We start from the raw sequence: 21,182 nt of genomic DNA on the forward strand, positions 1-21,182 counted from the left end.
TATTATGAGTTATTCCCTATTTATTCCTTAATTGTTCAAATTAGATCAATTGGCCTCGTTCAAAACAATCTTTAATATTTTTAATACCTTTACTAAGCCAAATATTTAAAAATCGATTGTCCTTTGAAAAAGATACAAGACAGATTTGAATCAAAGGCATCTTGGGCGATATACTTCCTTTTGTTCCTATTTCATAATTAATCTTATTCCACATAGTAATCAAATGTTTCAACATGGTGTTTCTTTAACACCAGTTATTAATTTAAAATCCTATTTATATATAAATTCCTCTGCTAATCTCTCTCCTATTATATCCAATTCTATTTTAGCCCATGCTGGTTTTTCTACTCTACTCCTTAAAAAAAAAGTACGAAATCTCATTTGAGCCACTTAGTAAAATTAGGAAGCTGGAGATCTCCCAATTCATATTTCCACATTAACTTCTTGATATTTTACCTTTCCACAGAAATTTCCTTAGTTTATTTAATTCTTGAAAAATCTTTTGTGGTAATAATAGAGGTAAGATTTGAAAAATATATTGTATTCTTGGGAATATATTCATCTTAATACAGTTAAACTTCCTACTAATGTTATAAGTAAAATCATCAATTTTTTTAAAAAAAATCTATTTTTTGAGTAATGGCAAATAATTAAATTAATATAATTTTTTAGGCTATTATCTGCACAAATCCCTAAATATTTAATCCCATCTTTAGCCCACTTAAATTTAGTATTTCCTTGACAATGACTATAAACTCCTTCGGTAAGGGGCATAATTTCACTTTGTCCCAATTTATTTTATAACCCAAAAATTTTATCATGTTTTTCCAAATTAAAATGCAATTTTTGTAAAGAAGTCTTAGGTTCTGTCAAATATATTAAAACATAGAATGCAAATAAACTAATTTTATGCTCTTCTTGGACAATTTTAAATCCCTTAATTTTCAAATTACTCCTAATTGTCTCTATTAGTGGCTCTATAGCTAATATAAATAAAGCTGGAGATAAAGGACATCTACTTGATCTTATCAATTGGAATGGAGTGGTCATTTGTCCTTTAGTTACTACTTTAGGTTTGGGATCATTATATAATTTATCTAACACCTTGAACAAAAAAATCCCACTCCAATCTATCAAATAATTTTTCTGCATCTCGAGCCACAGCAACACTTAAATCTTTCCTTTTTTGTGCTAAATGTTTAATACTAATTAATCTAGCCACATTATCCACCAACTATCTCTTTTTTTTACAAAGCTTATCTGGTCGATATTTATTAGTTTAGGTAATAAATTATTCACTCTATTCACCAATATTTTGCAAGAATAATCTGCATTTAATAATGAAATAGATCTATAAGATGAGGGTTTTAAAGGGTCTTTATCTTTTTTTTGCTATCACAGTGATTATTGCTGTTGAAAATTATTCTGGGAGAACATGAGTTATTGATGCTTGATCTACCATTTCCAAAAAAATAAGGATCAATAAATCTTTAAATTCTCTCCAAAATTCAGATTGGAAACCATCTTCTCCCAGAGATTTATAACTTTATAATGAATTCATTGCCTTCTTCACTTCTAGCTGTGTAAAATGAGCACTCAATTCTGTTTGTTCTTCCATACTCAATCTAGGCAAATTTATTCAAGATAACTTCTTTTTAAAGACTCTGACATATATAATTTAGAATAAAAACTTTTAAAAGATTCATTTATTTCTTAATTACATTAATCATTGAAATGTGTTGTGCTTTCAATTGCCATGCAAATACTTTATGTGATTTTTTGCCTAACTCATAGTACCTCTATTTAGTTCTTGTGATTGCTTTTTCTGTTCTGTAAGTTGTAATGTATTAAATTGCAGATTTTTATTAATTAATTGCCGACATTTATCTTCAGAACTTCCTGCCCATCAAGTGTGTTTAGATGATACCCAACACTATCTCCCTCAATTTTACAGGCTGCGATTGAGGTCACAATTACCCACCCACATGATCCAGACAGGGTCAGAACCTCATCTCCTTCCCAATCCCCTGGAACTTAATCTTTGATCCTTTAACTCATCCATAAACATTCAAAAACCAACAAGAAAAATAAGTAGGCAGTGCTCTAAATTATTCAATCCTGCATGAACTGTCAAATAAATTTAGTCCATCTAAGATGTAATAAAAACAACTGATCATTCCACCTGAGCTCTTGGAAGATTTTGCACAAACTCTTCTACTTGTACAAAACTCGAGAAGAAATTATTTTCACCTGCAGGAAAGAAAATCTTCAAGGTTTCAGGATGTCACAATACAAATCAATATACTTTTCCCCAGAGAATCTTCTTAACTGGGTTAAATTCTCTTCTTCTTTTTAATAAATCTGCATTTATATCAGAGTAAAATAACTTAACTCCCTTCATACTGTTAGGTCTGCTTTGTTCATGAATGAGTGAGACAAACACCAGACTGAGTCGAAATCAGGGTTCTTTGTTCTTTATTACCGGATTGTAACACTTGCGACTAACAATGTTAGTCGGAGAATGCATTCTGCCGTTATCAGCAAAATGGTGATTTTTTATACCCTTGGATACGTGCTTAGAACATCATCATATCATTACTTGTCCAATGACTAAAACTGTTGCTATCCTTTCCCTGCTAGCTTCCTGCCTCTCAATCCATCAATGTCTCTCTTATCTTGTAAGTACAAGGATGCATTCACATCTTGTTACAGCCCTGCACAGGGTAACTCCTTACACATTCCCATCTCATGATGTTTTACCTAACAGGAGTACAAGGACACCTCCCCTTCTTGTTACAGCCCTGCACAGGGTAACTCCTTACACATTCCCATCTCATGATGTTTTACCTTACAATACTCAACCGGGCCTTTTCTTGCTCTTGCCCCTTCTGCCACAAGAGTCAAAATCTTCTCTCTATCTTGATATTAAAGAAACTTAATTAGCACAGAGAATGAGTTCTGATTTGGAAATGGTTTTACTCTAAGATATGTTCTTGCAATCTCAAGAGGTTGATCAAAATGCTCACCTCCCAGTACTTCAGGAATCCATTTCATAAAAAAGCCAAATTGACCTTGTTCCTCCATTCCTTCTTTAAAACCCACTATCTTCTACTAAAGTTTCTGCTGAAGCTTCTGATTTTCCAGAGTTAAAAAAGTGGATGTGTATTCCACTCTAGTTAATCTGTCATCCACATGTGTTCAATTTCCCATCTAATTTATCAAATTTTCTCTTCATTTTATTAACTGCATCCAAAAGTTTATTTATTTTTCCTTTCACTTGCCTTTTCACTCCATTAATTTCTCATTAATATTGGTTATGTCTTCCACTTTGCATTTTCTTTTAAAAGATTTAATTTCTTCCAGTACCTCTTCTTCTAGTTGGTGGTCTTCTTCTTATTCCTCTTCACTGCTAATCCCTTGAGAGCCCAACTCTTCTTCTGACAGTGTCTCTGAAGGCCCCAGCTTTACATGCATGCACGATTCACTTCCGGGTTCTTTGCTGACACCACCTCTCCATCGCTGCGGGAGAACGATATCGGCAGAACCTCCCTCCACAGGTACATTCACTCAGGCTGCAGCTCAAATGCTAGCTCCCTGCTTTAAGCTTGCAGTAGGCCTCAGATATCTTCTGGTCTCATCACGTCAGGCTCTAGGTAAGGCTGCAGCAGTTTTTTTCTTTTTTTCAAAGGCATTCTTGAAATGTTCTAATAGTGTTTAAAAGTACTTCAAAAGTTTTTATTAGTTTAAAGCATTGCTTATTAGGTATTTTTTTGCTAGTTCACAAGGAGGGTCAGATTCCTACATCCTAACCCGATGGCATCACATGACGTTCCCCCCATGTCCCTTTGATTGCCAGAAAATTGTTTTGTCATTGTCTAGAGACTTGATGTTGGGAATTTAGAATCTGTTTGATGGCTTTCTGTGCATACATAGTTCTCTCTTTCCTGTAAAATACTGGAAGATGTATTTACATTTCTAAAAAAGAGAATTTAACTCTATCAAAAAGATTTCATCGAATTTTTTAAAAAATTTGTAAACATAGTATATGTGGTTTTCTATGATGCAGCAGTTCTCAATCTTAAATCTATCTTTTTTTTTGTCACCTGATAAAAAGGTCCATGGAAACTGATTTTATAATTAGTATCAGAAGCAACTAATACTAATATAAGTATATTCACACATTCATTCTGCAATTCATCTGTGCTTGTGAACACATGTGCCTATTATTACAGCAATCTATTCTGTGAGGGTCGAAGCTGGAGCTGGAACTGAAAAAATAAATGGTGCCACTGCTGCAGCCACTGTAACAACAACACTGCTGCTTGTGTTGACCCAGGAGGAGCATGGACCAGTAACAGACTGCTCCTCTGCAGGGTCCTACTGCCCATTGAAATGCCGAAGGTCCTGTACAGGTTTTAACTGGCCTGTAGATAGGCCTGGTGGTGTTTCTTTTTTGCATCAGCGAACACAAGCCAGCAGTCCATAAGGGTTTGAGGCTCTGGGGGTATCAGAGAACTGACGAGGCACCAGAATTATAGAACATGCCCTTGGACAGTAAAGAGAAGCCTGGAAGATGACCATGGCGGCAGGCCAGCAAGGGGCCAGGCTGCAGGCTATGCGAGACAGGCTCATTAGAACCAGCAATTGGGATTGTAATTTGTGAAGGTTGTCAGCAGTTTCCTGATCTTAATGAAGGTTTAGAACCAGGAGCTTGGATTCATCGATGGAATGATCAGGAAGACGGTGGTTGTGGGAGAGCAGGAGGCAAATCCATGGTAACTTGGTGTCTCTGAAGGGTCTCGCTTTTCTTTCTCTTACCAGACTTGTGGTGCCTCTTTGTGTGCCTTTATGGAAATCAAATATTGGCAAATGTTGTATACATGACAATAAAATTAGGAGTAGCATGGCAGGTGTAGCAGTTAGTGCAACATTTTTACAGTGCTAGTGACCTGGGTTCAAACCTGGCGCCGTAAGGTGCTTGTACATTCCTGTCATGTCTATGTGGGTTTCCACTGGGAGCTCCAGTTTCTACCTACCTTTCAAAAAGTACCGGGGTTGTAGATTAATTGGGTGCAATTGGGTAGCATGGGCCTGTGGCCCGAAAGGGCCTGTTACCATGCTGTATAAATAAATAAATAAAAGATCCTTGAATCAATTATCGCCAACCCTTTATCCCCAGTCATTTTAATGGGAAACAGCTATTATTTTAAACTATCTCAGTGAGTGTTTCATGTTACTAGATAAACAATGAAGAAATTACGATGTGACATTAATTGTTCAAGACATTTCCCTATAAAACAAGCTCCAAGAAGTGAATGAGTCACTCAAAATCTGCTGGACACAAAAAAGTTCTTGGCAAGTCACCCTTTACTGGTCAAAACTGGAAAGCTCTCTGCAACCCACCTGAAATCAATTTACAGCACAGATCACTATCACTCCACGTGGTGAAGTAACCAAAGGGAATTTGCTTTCATTTTGATCAAGAAAATGTTGAGTGGAGTGAAGACGATAATGCAATGGCAATCCACATCTATATTCACAAACATAGCTGCACCCATAAAGACTACCATATATACTCATATAGTAGTCAATCCTGTGGCAAAGTCAACCCACCCCATTTTTGGCCTGACCACCCACCCATCCGAACTCCTCACACCCTGATCACAGACTTATCACCCAGTCCCAGCCATCCAAGTTCCCAACACAACACCCCAACTGCAAATCCTCACCATGGCCGCCCACCCAACTGAGCTCCCAGTGTCGTGAACACAGACTTACCACCCGGTCCTGGCCATTTGAGCTCCCAACCCATTGATTGACCATGGTCAAAAGTTGACCCGCAAAAATTGACCTGAAAAATTGGTCCTCAAAACTCAATTATTACACGAGTATATATGGTACTCATGCACATTTTTTTTTATTTGCATGGAATATAAATATGATCGATAAGTATTTAAATACATAATCATTAAACAATGTTCTAATAAAAGACTGATCAATGAAATTAGAAGACATAAGTTGAGTTACCTTCTCTTTTAGAAAATGGGTTCTTTGTGTTTTCCCGCTCTGATAGTACTTGAGTATGAAAGGGCCTTTCAGTTAGTAGTTGAAAGTTCTCTTTGGGTTGACAATCAGTAGGACTGTGTTGTTGAGGCAGCTAATAACATAAATAAATCCACGTAAATAAAATAAATCTACATAGTTTGTTTTCCAAAGCAAAATTAATTTTGTCTTCCTTAAAATTTCAACATTCTACTACAAGAAAACCTCTGCTTTCTACCTGACATTTCCTATGGTATACCTTGAAATATTCAGTTGTAGAAGTTATTTGATGCCAATTTAAGTATTGGTTAACCTCTGTCAATAAAATCATAGTAAGAATTATATCTATATGATATTAAACAATTTATAGGCCAAATAATACTTTGGTTGGTAACCCAAATTCGATGCGTCAATGAAAATGGATGAAATAATTTTTTATTCAGAACTTTGTTATTACTGGGGCTCCTATTTGGAACAATTAATGGAAACAATGAAATATTATCATCTCATTTGCCTTTTAATGTTAAATAAAGGGTAGGCGGCGGCGGCCCCGATACGGGCAGGAGCAAGGGGGAGACGGCGGCCCTGGCCTCGGTCGAGTGAGGCAGGCGGAGGCCCCGGTCCGGGCAGGGAGTGGGAGGCGGCGGCCCCAGTCCGGGCACAGGGAGAGCAGCAGCGGCCCCGGCCCCGGTCCGGGCGAAGGGTAGACGGCGGCGGCCCCGATACAGGCAGGAGCAAGGGGGAGACGGCGGCCCCGGCCTCGGTCGAGTGAGGCAGGTGGAGGCCCCGATACGGGCAGAGAGTTGGAGGCGGCGGCCTCAGTCCGGGCACAGGGAGAGCAGCAGCGGCCCCGGCCCCGGTCCGGGTGAAGAATAGGCGGCGGCGGCGGCCCCGATCCGGACAGGAGCAAGGGGGAGACGGCGGCCCTGGCCTCGGTCGAGTGGGGCAGGCGGAGGCCCCGATCCAGGCAGAGAGTGGAGCTGCGGCGGCCTCGGCCCCGGTCCGGGCAGTATGGACCGACCTAGGAGGGGAGGCAGGCCCCTCCAGCCCGGGTAAGAAACCTGCATAGGAGAAGGCCACTCCGATATAAAACCTACGACCCAAGGACCTCGCTGCCACGTCCCAGCTTGCTCGGCCACGGCACACGAACCATGGGTGTAAAAGGTGGGGCCAGTACTGCGCGCACTGCACTCCACCTAAAAGCTCCTTTGCGCAGGCCCGAGGACAAGTCCACGTCCTCCCCCTCCACGTCCTCCCCCTTCACGTCCTCCCCCTCAAAAGATGCTCACAAACTCAAGCTAGCATGCTGGAACATCAGAACCATGCTAGACAAGGCTGACAGCCACCGACCTGAACGTCGGTCTGCCCTCATTGCACATGAACTCCTCAGACTTGACATCGACATAGCCGCTCTCAGTGAAGTCCGCATGGCAGATGTAGGCAGCCTCCAAGAACGCGGTGCGGGCTACACACTCTACTGGTCTGGCAAGCCTTCGGATGAACGACGCCTATCTGGTGTAGGCTTCATGGTCAAGAGCTTCATTGCCTCCAAACTCGAAAACCTTCCGACAGGCCTCTCGGACCGAATCATGTTCATGCGACTCCCCCTTCAAAACAAGCGTCACATCACCCTCATCAGTGTCTATGCTCCAACCCTCCAGGCGGAACCAGCAGAAAAGGACAAGTTCTACACCGACCTGCGACACCTCATCCAACGCACCCCTACAACCGACAAGGTTGTCATCCTGGGCGACTTCAACGCTCGTGTCGGCAAAGACTCAGAAACCTGGCCAGGAATCCTGGGCAAGCATGGCGTCGGCAAGTGCAATGACAATGGGCGCCTCCTGTTGGAGCTCTGCGCAGAACAGCGGCTCGTCATTACAAACACCCTTTTTCAGCAGAGGGACAGCCTTAAGACCACCTGGATGCATCCCCGATCCAAACACTGGCACCTCCTGGACTACATCCTGTTGCGAGAAAGTGACAAACGAGATGTGCTCCACACCAGGGTCATGCCTAGCGCGGAATGCCACACTGACCACCGGCTGGTTCGCTGCAAGCTCAACCTTCACTTCAAGCCAAAGCCCAGGAACAATAAAGCCCCCAGAAAGAGGTTCAATGTTGGAAACCTGCAGTCAGACGAAGCGAGAGGAAACTTCCAGGCAAACCTCAAAGCAAAGCTCGACGATGCAACCCGCCTCACGGACCCGTCCCCTGAAACCCTCTGGGATCAGTTGAAGACTATCATACTGCAATCCACTGAAGAGGTACTGGGCTTCTCCTCCAGGAAAAACAAGGACTGGTTTGACGAAAACAGCCAGGAAATCCAGGAGCTGCTGGCAAAGAAGCGAGCTGCCCACCAGGCTCACCTTACAAAGCCGTCCTGTCCAGAGAAGAAACAAGCCTTCCGTCGCGCATGCAGCCATCTTCAGCGCAAACTCCAGGAGATCCAAAATGAGTGGTGGACTAGCCTCGCCAAACGAACCCAGCTCAGCGCGGACATTGGTGACTTCAGGGGTTTCTACGAGGCTCTAAAGGCTGTGTACGGCCCCTCACCCTAAGTCCAAAGCCCACTGCGCAGCTCAGACGGCAAAGTCCTCCTCAGCGACAAGATCTCCATCCTCAACCGATGGTCAGAACACTTCCAATCTCTTTTCAGTGCCAACCGCTCAGTCCAAGATTCCGCCCTGCTCCAGCTCCCTCAACAGCCCCTAAGGCTAGAGCTGGATGAGGTTCTCACCCTGGATGAGACATATAAGGCAATCGAACAACTGAAAAGTGGCAAAGCAGCAGGTATGGATGGAATCCCCCCAGAGGTCTGGAAGGCTGGCGGCAAAACTCTGCATGCCAAACTGCATGAGTTTTTCAAGCTTTGTTGGGACCAAGGAAAACTGCCTCAGGATCTTCGTGATGCCACCATCATCACCCTGTACAAAAACAAAGGCGAGAAATCAGACTGCTCAAACTACAGGGGAATCACGTTGCTCTCCATTGCAGGCAAAATCTTCGCTAGGATTCTACTAAATAGAATAATACCTAGTGTCGCCGAGAATATTCTCCCAGAATCACAGTGCGGCTTTCGCGCAAACAGAGGAACTACTGACATGGTCTTTGCCCTCAGACAGCTCCAAGAAAAGTGCAGAGAACAAAACAAAGGACTCTACATCACCTTTGTTGACCTCACCAAAGCCTTCGACACCGTGAGCAGGAAAGGGCTTTGGCAAATACTAGAGCGCATCGGATGTCCCCCAAAGTTCCTCAACATGATTATCCAACTGCACGAAAACCAACAAGGTCGGGTCAGATACAGCAATGAGCTCTCTGAACCCTTCTCCATTAACAATGGCGTGAAGCAAGGCTGTGTTCTCGCACCAACCCTCTTTTCAATCTTCTTCAGCATGATGCTGAACCAAGCCATGAAAGACCCCAACAATGAAGACGCTGTTTACATCCGGTACCGCACGGATGGCAGTCTCTTCAATCTGAGGCGCCTGCAAGCTCACACCAAGACACAAGAGAAACTTGTCCGTGAACTACTCTTTGCAGACGATGCCGCTTTAGTTGCCCACTCTTTGCAGACGATGCCGCTTTAGTTGCCCATTCAGAGCCAGCTCTTCAGCGCTTGACGTCCTGCTTTGCGGAAACTGCCAAAATGTTTGGCCTGGAAGTCAGCCTGAAGAAAACTGAGGTCCTCCATCAGCCAGCTCCCCACCATGACTACCAGCTCCCCCACATCTCCATCGGGCACACAAAACTCAAAACGGTCAACCAGTTTACCTATCTCGGCTGCACCATTTCATCAGATGCAAGGATCGACAATGAGATAGACAACAGACTCGCCAAGGCAAATAGCGCCTTTGGAAGACTACACAAAAGAGTCTGGAAAAACAACCAACTGAAAAACCTCACAAAGATAAGTGTATACAGAGCCGTTGTCATACCCACACTCCTGTTCGGCTCCGAATCATGGGTCCTCTACCGGCACCACCTACAGCTCCTAGAACGCTTCCACCAGCGTTGTCTCCGCTCCATCTTCAACATCCATTGGAGCGCTTTCATCCCTAACGTCGAAGTACTCGAGATGGCAGAGGTCGACAGCATCGAGTCCACGCTGCTGAAGATCCAGCTGCGCTGGATGGGTCACGTCTCCAGAATGGAGGACCATCGCCTTCCCAAGATCGTGTTATATGGCGAGCTCTCCACTGGCCACCGTGACAGAGGTGCACCAAAGAAAAGGTACAAGGACTGCCTAAAGAAATCTCTTGGTGCCTGCCACATTGACCACCGCCAGTGGGCTGATAACGCCTCAAACCGTGCATCTTGGCGCCTCAGTTTGGCGGGCAGCAACCTCCTTTGAAGAAGACCGCAGAGCCCACCTCACTGACAAAAGGCAAAGGAGGAAAAACCCAACACCCAACCCCAACCAACCAATTTTCCCCTGCAACCGCTGCAACCATGTCTGCCTGTCCCGCATCGGACTTGTCAGCCACAAACGAGCCTGCAGCTGACGTGGACTTTTTACCCCCTCCATAAATCTTCATCCACGAAGCCAAGCCAAAGAAAAAAAAAGAAAAAAAATCCATACTTTCAATTTTAGGAAAGTGAAAATTGGCTGAGAAACAGCTTCTTCCCACGGGCAATGAGACTGCTGAATGACTGTTAAAACAACTGGAGAATGCTGTTTCATTGGGTTCTACATTGGGTACAATCAGATATCAAATACATGAATTTGAACTTGAAATTAAGCATGTGGTAATTGAGAAAATAACATTTTTGACTTTTTAAAGTTAAACCACTGAACGATAAACAAATGGTATTACATTTTGGAAGAACTGTTCTTAGATCACATCACGGATTCACCATTTTGCACCATATGTGTGAACTGTCAATAACTAACTCCTTGCAGAAATGGGTATGGACAATGGTTAAATCCACTACTGTACAATAAAATGTTAATTCCAAAGAAAGAAATGGAACTTCACATTATCTCAGTGGTGGCAACTCGTGCATATGGATTTAGTGAAGGATATTGATCAGGGACGATGGCCATTCCAAGAAACAGCTAAAAATCTGTTTCAATTCATCATGTAATTTTAACTGAAAACACTTTCTGGACAAAACAAAATGTCATCAGATATAATGCATGATTTTTAAAGCATTAGAAATGTGGAGACATATACAGCTCAATTTATAACATGTGGTGCCTGGTGGGTTTATTTCACCACCTTCAAATGGTGAAAACAGGATGTAAACAGTCTCTGATTCAGTTGGCAGCTTTACCAATCAAATTACACGGGAAGCAAGGTCTGATGTGTTTTTAAAAACCCCGCTGCACTAGAAATCCCAAATTTTTCAACAGATAGCCCTTTAATATAGAAATCAAAGTCCTGTAGCTGTGCACTACTCAAGGCAGACACATACATGTAGTCAAGTTAAGCTCTGCGTTTTTATTAGGGGCTCAGACCTGACTTTTATACTCACTGCATTCCCGCTGTTTCCCCTTTACTCACATTTCGACCCGCATAGGAAAAGTGGGTACTTTCTTGCATAACAATCCCTTCTTCACTGTGCGCTGTCCTGACAGTTGGCTGTGCAGCAAGGCCAGTGCCATTTTGGGCTCGCTGGCCTTTAAGTTGCCCTTGCTGTCCACCTGCTGGTTCACTTGCTGGGGACAGTGCCACTGCATGGGCTGCTGGCTTTTAGTTGCACTCGCCACCCAGAGCACTGGCTGCATTGCCGCAGCAGCGTGCTGCCACACGACCTCCCCCCCAAGAACCGGTGGTATTGTCCTTCGTGTCTGGAGGTAGAGTCTCTACAGGCTTCGGTGGCCTGCCTCTTTGGTGTGGTGCTACTGTCTCAACCAAGTGCCCTGGGTTCAGGTGTGCCTATCCATGGTGAAGAACTCCATCTTGCCTCTAACCTCCAGTTGTTCCGTTGTTACGGACAACCCTGAACTGACCCTTGTATAGCTTCTCCAGCGGTGGATGATGTGGACCCCTGTGAATGAAAACATTCTCACAGTCCTGCAGGTCCTCGGGTATGTTGGTCCTCAAGTGTCCATGCATGGAAGATCAAAACGGGGCCAAGTTGCTGACTCTTTCCCTCACCCTGCGGAAGAAAGCTGCCAAGTAGACCTGCTGTCCACCTGGGCTGCTACAAATTGCCCCAAGACCACCAGTGGAGTTCTGTAGACGAGTTCGACCAAAGAGGTGTTGAGGTCCTCCTTGGGTGCCATGCGGATCCCCAACAGTGCCCATGGTAGCTCATCTATTCAGTTGGATCCTTGGAGTCTAGTTATGAGGGCAGCTTTGAGGTGCCTGTGGAAGCACTCCACCAACCCATTGGACTGTGGGTGGTAAGCTGTTGTGTGATGCAGCTGGGCAGCCCACAGGCTGGTGAGGTCAGATCACAGACTGGAAGTGAACTGGGCCCACAGTTGGATGTAATGTTGGAGGGTAACCTGAACTGTGCATTCCAGGATGAGATGAGGGCTCTGGCGCACGAGGTTGTGGATGCGTCTGCCAGTGGGACTGCCCCTGGCCACCTGGTGAAGCAGTACACCATTGTGAACAGATAGCGGAAACCCTGGGATACCGACAAGGGTCCTGCTCTGTCCACGTGGATGTGGTCGAATCTTTGTTCCGCGGGCTCAAAGTGTTGTGGTGGGGTCTTGGTATGCTGCTGTACCTTGGTTGTTTGGCACTGTGTGCATGCCTTCACCCACCCACTGACCTGTCTCTGCAATCCATGCCACATGTACTTGCTGGCCACCAGCCAGACTGTGGTCCTGATGGACAGATGAGCCAGTTCGTGGATGGAATCGAAAAGCTGCTGTCTCCAAGCCACGATAGTTCTGACCTGGCCAGGAGCCATGTCGCACAGGAGGGTGGTATCTGTGCTGACTGGGATGTCCTGGAGCTGCAGTCCCAATATGGCAATCCCGTATTGGGGCATCTCCTTCTCGCTCTGCTGTGCCTCCACCAGTGCCACTAAGTCCACTCCCCTTGATAGCGCGTTCATATTTTGTCTGGACAGTGTGTTGGCCACCACATTGTCCTTGCCAGAGACGTGCTTTACATCTTTGGTGCACTCCAAGATGTTAGATAGGTGTTGTTGCTGGCAGGCTGACCAGGAGTCCAAGATTTTAGCCAAGGTGAAAGTACAGTGCCAGTAGCTCTCTGTTGAAAGCACTGTACTTCAGTTCTGGAGACTGTAGATGTTTGCTGAAGAAACCCAGCGGTTGCCAACTTCCTTCGATCTGCTGCTCCAGAACTGCTAATCGCCGTTCCTGAGGCCTCCACCGTCAGGTCCATTGGATGTCTGCCCTCGGGTGTGCCAGAAGAGTGGCGCCTACCAGGGCTTCCTTGGCCCTCACAAAGACCTCCGCTGACTCCTCATCCCATGTGATATCCTTCGTCTTGTGTGCCATCTGGGCGAAGAAGGGCCGCTTGATCCAGGCAGCTGAGGGGACGAACCTGTGGTAGAAGTTGGTCAACCCCATGAACTCTTGTAGTCCCTTGGTTGTGCTGGGGCTAGAAAACTTCTGGATGGCCTCCACATTGCTAGGTAGTGGTGTGGCTCCTTCCTTGGTTATCCTGTGGCCCAGGAAATCGATGGCCTCCATCCCGAACTGGCATTTGGCTGGGTTGATCATCAGGCTGAACCCGCTCAGTAGGGAGTAGAGGTTGTGGAGGTGCATCATGTGTTCTTGTTGGTTCCTGCTCCCCATGAGCATGTCATCCAGGTACACGAAGGTCTCGGCCCACTGCATCCATTAGTCGCTGGAAGGTCTGTGCGGTGTTCTTCAGCCCGAAAGGAATTCAAGCAGGCCGAATGGGGTGATCATGGCGGTCTTGGGGATAACATCAGAGTGCACTGGGATCTGATGATATCCCCAGAAGAGTAAACTTTGGAAAATATATTTTCGCTGTGCAGGTTCACCTAAAAGTTCTGTATGTATGGTTCAGGGTATCAATCTGGTTTTGTGGCCTCATTGAGCCAGCAGTAGTTGCTGCACAGTCTCCAGCCTCCAGTTGTGTAGGGGAGAAGCCCATGGGCTGTCCGACCTCGTATGATGCTGAGCTCCTCCAGTTTCATGAATTTGTCCTTTGCCAGCTGGAGCTTCTCCAGAGGAAGGCATTTTCCTTAAGCGGGCCCTGGATCAGGATATGGTGCTGTACTCCATGCTGAAGCATTGGAGGTGACCACTTCAGGGAACTCAGCCAGGACCCTGGCGTACTCGTTGTCTGATCTCTGTACTGAGTTCAGGTGGAGTGCTGGAAGCCTGGCGTCTTTGAGGGGGATTGTTTGAAAAGTATTGGTGTGGACTAATTTCCTTTCCTTGAGGTCCACTAGCGGGCTGTAGGCATGCAGGAAGTCTGGGCTGAGGAGTGGATGTTCCTCTGCGGCCAGCATGAACACCCATGAGAAAGGGCTGCCTCCCAACTGCAGTTGGACCTTGTGAGTACCATAGGTCCAGATCGTGCTGTTGTTGGTAAGCCTCACTGTGAGGCCCGACTGCCAGTTCCTGGTATCCTGTCCTGACGGGGGCAGGATGCTGACTTCTGCTCTTGTATCCACAAGGAAATGTCGTCCAGACTGGCGGTCCCAAATGTACAGGAGGCTGCTTTGTTGGCCAGCCGTTATGGCCATTAGTGACAGCTGGCCACTGGCATTTTCCTGAAATGTGCATGGTGGCCTGCACTGGCAGGCTCAAGAGCCCCATCTCTGGTGGTAGAAGCACCACTGGTTGTTGGGGTCGCCTCCTCCACGGGGCTGCTGTTCTCTGGGTGGGTCTGCATGGATCTGGCTGTAGTAACGAGCCCCACAGCTGCGGAGCACTCTCTCTTCTGTTTCCACAGAACATTCACTCATGCTGCAAATTTCTGTGGGTTATTGAAGTCAGAATCTTTCCAGGAGTAGTTGGATGTCCTTGCTCCTAAAATGCCTGCTCAAACATGATGCAGGGCTCTTGTTCACCCAAGAGAGCCAGCATCTTGTACATGAGAGCTGATGGTGCCTGTCCCCTAGCCCAAACAGCTGGAACAGATGTGCCACTCTCTCATGCCGTAAGAGCCCGAACGTCTCGATAAGCAAGTCCTTGAAGGCAGTGTTTGTACCTTCCAATGGAGGGTTTCTGGATGAAGATGGCCACCCGGCTCGCTGTGTCCTGGTACAGGGCGCTCACCGCCCCCGAAAGTCTCGATAATCAAGTCCTTGAAGGCAGCGTATGCACCTTCTGATGGGGGGGGTTCCTGAATGAAGTTGGCCACCCGTTTCACCATGTCCTGGTCCAAGGCGCTAATCACGTGGTAGTCCTGGGTGGACTCTGCTGTGATCTGGCACATCTGAAACTGTGCCTCAGCCTGGTCAAACCATGTGCTTGGTTGATTTGTCTAGAAGGTCAGCAGCTTGAGAGTGACTACTTGGACTGTTGCCGGTTCTTTTATCATTGGATTTAGATGCTGTCTAAACCATTGGGGTCACCAATTGTAGCCGGCCGCTACTTGAAGAAAGACACGTAGTGCAGTCAGGTTAAGCTTTGAGTTTTTATTCGGGGCTCAGACCTGACTTTTATACTCACTGCGTTCCTGCCGTTTACCCTTTTACTCATGCGGGTTTCCTGCGCATGGGTACCTTCTTGCACAACAATCCCTTCTTCCCCAGGCGCTGTCCCTGATTGTCGGCTGTGCACCAAGCCCAGCGCCATTTTGGGGTCGGTTTGCTTGTTGGGGCCGGTACTGCTGGACGAGCTGCTGGCTTTTAGTTGCACTCACGCCCAGATTGCCAGCTTGATTGCTGCAGCAACATGCCACCACAGTACCATCAGGCAAAAGGAGTCAATTGTCATTTCATGCAGGAGGTGATCAAAGTTTGCAACATGCTACACCCTGAAGATGTAAGGCTAGTGGAATTATTTAAAAAATGCCAAACTAAATGTGGCACTATTTTACATGGCCAGCTGATTCCAGAGTCTTCATTCATGACTCAAATATCTCAGCTGCAGGCACCATTCTGTGATCAATTTACCCACCACCTCTTCTGCAACTAACTTCAGTGGTGGATATAATGTTAACACTTCAATACTCTGCTTGTACTCCAGACCCATCAATTCAGGCTGAGGGATTTAAATTCCTTGGTTACTTAAGCATTTTTAAAATATCATGGTATCAATTATCATGGGTTCCTGACAAATTGATACAGAACCAAAATGGCATCTCAGTGAAATAGTTTTAAGCTTAAAATATTTAGAGATTCAACATTATTTCAAAGTATTCAAATTAAGAACTTGCTTGAGTTTCAGGACTTCTTGAAGCTTATGTTATGCAAATTTTGGCGAGTTTTTGAAGTAACATAACCTGCAGAAATGAAGGTGTTTTTAGAATTTGTATTTGAAATACTGTACCTGAGCCAGGATGTCGAATATGCAACAGATATTCAGTATCAGGCCTCATTTTGCTGAGCATATGGTGCCTGTTATGCGAGGTCTGAACGTAAAATATATGCAATATGCAGTAACATTTATTTCACTTGCTTCAAGAATTTCAAAAAATAGAAAGTGAGAACTCAACATTCAGTAGAGCACTGCAACAAATCAAAAATATAAATATTGTGGTAATGTATGCAGTGTGCACTGGGCGGCCTGTCAGAGTGGTTGTGATTGGTAATATCGCTGTCAGTTGAGCTTGCTTATCTCACTGCTGCAAACAATTGATATTATCCACACAATTCACATCCAACTACCCTCTGCACATATTTGGTTTTTGAGAAACTTCTGCATTTATTGGGAGAAGTTGCTACAGTCTTTGTTTCTTCTCCTCTATTTTTCTGAATAAATTGACTTTGTTGCTTTACAAAAGACTGCTTGATTTATGCTTTATGCTCCATCTTAACTTCAACTCACTGGTAGACCTGTAATTGATAATAAAAATAATCCAACAAGGTCTGAAGGCATACAATTTTATGTTCATGGAAAGAAAGGGACGAAGTGACAATGACAGAGAACATAGAACATTACAGTCACTTCAGGTCCTTGGGCCCACAATGTTGTGTGGACATGTAAAAACCTACTCAACAACCTACCTCACACTTGTAACCCTCTATTTTTGTTTTGCATCCATGTGCCTGTCTAAGAGTCTAAATGTCCCTATTTTACCTGCCTCCAGTCATCCACTACTCCTTATGTATAAAATTTACCCCGACATTTCCCCTAAACTTTCCTCCACTCACCTCATAGAGATGTCTTCTAGTATTTGCTATTGTTGCCCCAGGAAAACAAATGTGCTGAATGTCCACCCTATGTCTCTCAGAATCTAATAGACCTTTATTTAGTCACCTCTCATCCTTCTCTACACAGTTAACCTTGCCCAATGAGACATGTTCTCCAATGCAGGCCACATCCTGGTAAATCTCCCCTAAAGCTTCTCCAACTCTTCCACAACCTTCCTGAAATGAAGAAACCAGAACGGAGCACAATATTCCAAGTGTGTCCCAATCAGAGTTTTATAGAGCTGCAACATTACCTCACAGCACTTGAACTCAATCCCTCAACGAATAAAGGCCAGCACATGATAAGCCTTTTAACTACCCTATCGACCTGTGTATCAATCTTGAGTGATCTATAGATTTGGACCCCAAGGTCCCCATCTTCCACACTGTTACGGATCCTCCCATTAATGATGTACTCCATTTTCAGGTATGACCTTCCAAGATGCATCACTTCACTCTTATCTGGATTGAACTCCATCTGCCACTTCTCTGCCTAACTCTGCATCCTGTCTGTATCTTACTGTAACCTACAACAACCTTCCACACTATCCACAACATCTCCAACCTTCAAGACATCATCATGAATTAATGTTTGATTTGAATCATACAGAACTTAAAGTTCGTTTGAATGGCCCTATTACGAGCAAGGAAGAGAACATTCAGAGGCTCTGAAGAATAGGGAAGCTTTGCCATTTAAACAAATATCATGGAAGATGGAATAAATTAATTTTCTGGCAGCTGAAAAAATTTAGAACACACTCGCCAGAGAACTTCAACAACATTGGCAAAAATGTACATTTTCTCCAACACTGTTGAAATTTTCTGGCAGTAAGTTACAAATTTATTTCAGGAAACATTAGATATGGGTATAAAGAGTATCAATCATTAACTATCCAAGTGTATTGCTCCACTGTAAGACCAAAGGGGTGCACCATAGCCTGACTTCACCTTTCAGGTATCATCCATTTAAAGTCACCTCCAGCAAGACAACAAACAGAATTTTTTTGATTCATTTGCACTTCAATAAAACTCATCGATGTCAAGGACAATTGCAACATCTATGTCCCTCAACAGATACCAGGCACTATAATACAGAACAGCTTTGGCTCCTGATCACTACAATTCAAGTCAGGTCAAGTCAAGTTTTTTGTCATCAGATTGCACAAGTACAACCTGATGAAATAGCGTTCTTCGGTTCTCGGTGATAAACAACCAGGCATAACACACATACAGACAAACAATACATATGCAGGTCAAGTATTCACTTATATATATAAATACATAAATAAATATTGTTTCATACATATGAGCATCTCAAATGATTAGTGTGAACAGTTCCTTTGATCATTCAGCATTCTCATTACCCATGGGAAGAAGCTGTTCCTCAGCCTGGTGGTGCTGGCTTTGATACTCCTGTATTTCTTTACTGATGGGAGGAGCTAAAAGATGGGTGGGTGGGGTCCTCAATGACTTTTTGCACCGTCTTCAGATAACAATCCCAGTAAATCATATTAATAGTGGGAAAGTGGATTGACCTCCAACCTTTTTCTCTGCAGCAACTGTACCACATTGTGACGCAGTCAGCCAGGACACTTTTAATAGGGCTCCTATAGAAGATTGATATAATGGTGGTGGGTAGAGCATTGCCTACTTCAGTCTCCTCAGGAAGTACAAACATTGTTGTGCATTCCAGACAAGTGAGGAGCTATTGAGAGTCTACAATAGGTCACTAGTCAAGTGAACTCCAAGGAATTTTGTGCTCTCCACTCTCTCCAATAGAGTTATTGATGTGCAGTGGGAGGAGTTCATTCTTGGTCCTCCTGAAGTCCACGATCATCTCCTTCATCTTGTCCATGTTGAGACAGATTGTTATTCTTGCAACATTTCACAAGATTTTCCACCTCTTTAGTGTAACTCATCATTGTTGCTGATGAGGCCAACTATTGTTGTGTCATCTGCAAACTTGATGACACTGTTGGAGCTGGATCTGGCAATACAGTCATGAGTCAATAGTGTGAACAGAAGCAGGATGAGTACACAGCCCTTAGGAGCACCACTGTTCAGCATGACAGAGGTCGGCATTCTTCTACTGACCTGGGCAGTCTGTGGTCTTTCCATTAGGAAGTTCAGAATCCAGTAACAGAGAGGGGTGTTGAATCTCAGTGAGGACAGCTTCTCAACCAATCTCTGGGAAATGATCGTATTAAATGCAAAACTGAAGTTGATGAAATGTAAGAGGTGTCGTTCTCCAGGCAAGTCAGGATGGAGTGAAGGGACAAAGCATTTTCTGTGTAAGTTTCTTCTATAGGCAAATTAAAATGGGTGCAGTGACTTTGGGAGGTGTACTTTGATTGTTTCATCATCAGACATAGTGGTGGAGGTCAATGCCACAGGGAAGTAGTCAATGAGGCCTGTTATTGTCCCCTCTTAGGTACCGGATGATGAAACCTGTCTTGAACCCTGCAGGAATGATGGACTGCTGCAGTGAGGTGTCAAAGGTGTCCACGATGTCCTCTGTCAATTGGTTTGTGCAGTCGTTTAGTACCTAACCAGATATGTTGTTTGGTCTCACTGCTTTGCGTGGGTTCACCTCGGATAGGTTCTCGTCACCTCAGCCGCGGCCCTTCATCAAGAAGACGGAGCATTTTTTGGCATCATCCCATTCTTCTCATCAAGCCATGCATAGATGTTCAGTCTGTCAAGAAGGGAGGCATCATTGTCTTTAACTTGCAAAGTTGATGATCCCTTTCCTCATAATTGCTGGTGTCACACAGCTGTCTGTGGATCTTCTGTGCATACCCCCATTTGCCTTCCTGATTGCAAGGGAGAGTTCATCCCTGGCTGATCTTAGTGCCATCCTACACCCTGTTCTGAAGTCAGCATCACAAGCTCTGAGAAGGGCTCGGACCTCTGGTTAGCCAAGGTTATGAAGCATTTTATCTCAGTGACGTCCTCAATGCACTTGCTGATGCAGCCAGTCACTTAGTTTGTGTACTTCTCAATGTTTACATGACCAATGGAGGTTCCCGCCTCCCTGAAATAGCTCCAGCCCATATTCTCAAAGCAGTCCTATACCCAACACCTCCCCTTGGCATGCCCTGATCTCCCTGCGTACTGCCCTAGTTTGCATTGCCAGTGGTCTGTATGCCAGTGTTAGCAGGATGGTTATATGATATGAGTAACCAAGGTCTGGGTGAGGTGCAGCCTTGTATGCACCAGAGACATTGGCGTACACCCAATTCAGGATGTTTTCTCCTCTGGTGGTGAAGTTGAAATACAGTTGAAGCCATGGTATGAGTGTTTTCAGGTTGGCATGATTGAAGTCGCTAGCAACAGTTATGCCACCATCAGGGTGGGGCATATGGCTTTACATATGGCATCATAAAGCTCCTTCATGCCTTCACCCTCCTTAGCCAAAGGCAGAACGTAGACTGCAGCAATTAGAATGGCCGAGAATTCCCTGGGGAGGTAGAATTGTCTGTATTTCACCATCAGATACTCTATCTCTGCTAGGCAGAACTTCACAACAGAGACATCTGTGCACCACTTCTCACTAATGTAAATGCACAGTCCCCCTCCTCAAATCTTACCAGAAGCATCAGCATCTCTGTCTGCCCTGAAGAAGATAAGGCCATCCAGCTGGACTGCTGAGCCTGGAATGGAGTCTCCTGCTCAATTCAAGTAAAGGATCTTGGCTGTGGCAAGTTGTCCAACAATGCCATAACTTAGGAGATTTTCATTAATGTTGAATATGCTCTAGTTTTTATTTGCCTGATTGGTCGTTAAGAGAATAGAACTTACCATATGTTGAAGGTGTTCATGTAGGTGAATGTGTGTATGTTTGGGGAGGAAGCGTATATTGCTGTGTGATA

General features: G+C 44.7%; 1 protein-coding gene across 1 annotated transcript in view; it reads right to left on the minus strand.

The window, feature by feature from the left end:
• Positions 1-21,182, minus strand: part of LOC138758058 (uncharacterized) — a 196,186-nt gene that overhangs the window by 10,623 nt on the left and 164,381 nt on the right. Inside the window, exon 8 of the mRNA XM_069926427.1 lies at positions 6,028-6,157. Within this exon, the coding sequence (XP_069782528.1) occupies positions 6,028-6,157 (130 nt within the window). The remainder of the gene's footprint in view (positions 1-6,027; positions 6,158-21,182) is intronic.

The sequence above is a fragment of the Narcine bancroftii genome, chromosome 3, assembly GCF_036971445.1.
Source record: "Narcine bancroftii isolate sNarBan1 chromosome 3, sNarBan1.hap1, whole genome shotgun sequence".
NCBI lineage: Eukaryota > Metazoa > Chordata > Chondrichthyes > Torpediniformes > Narcinidae > Narcine > Narcine bancroftii.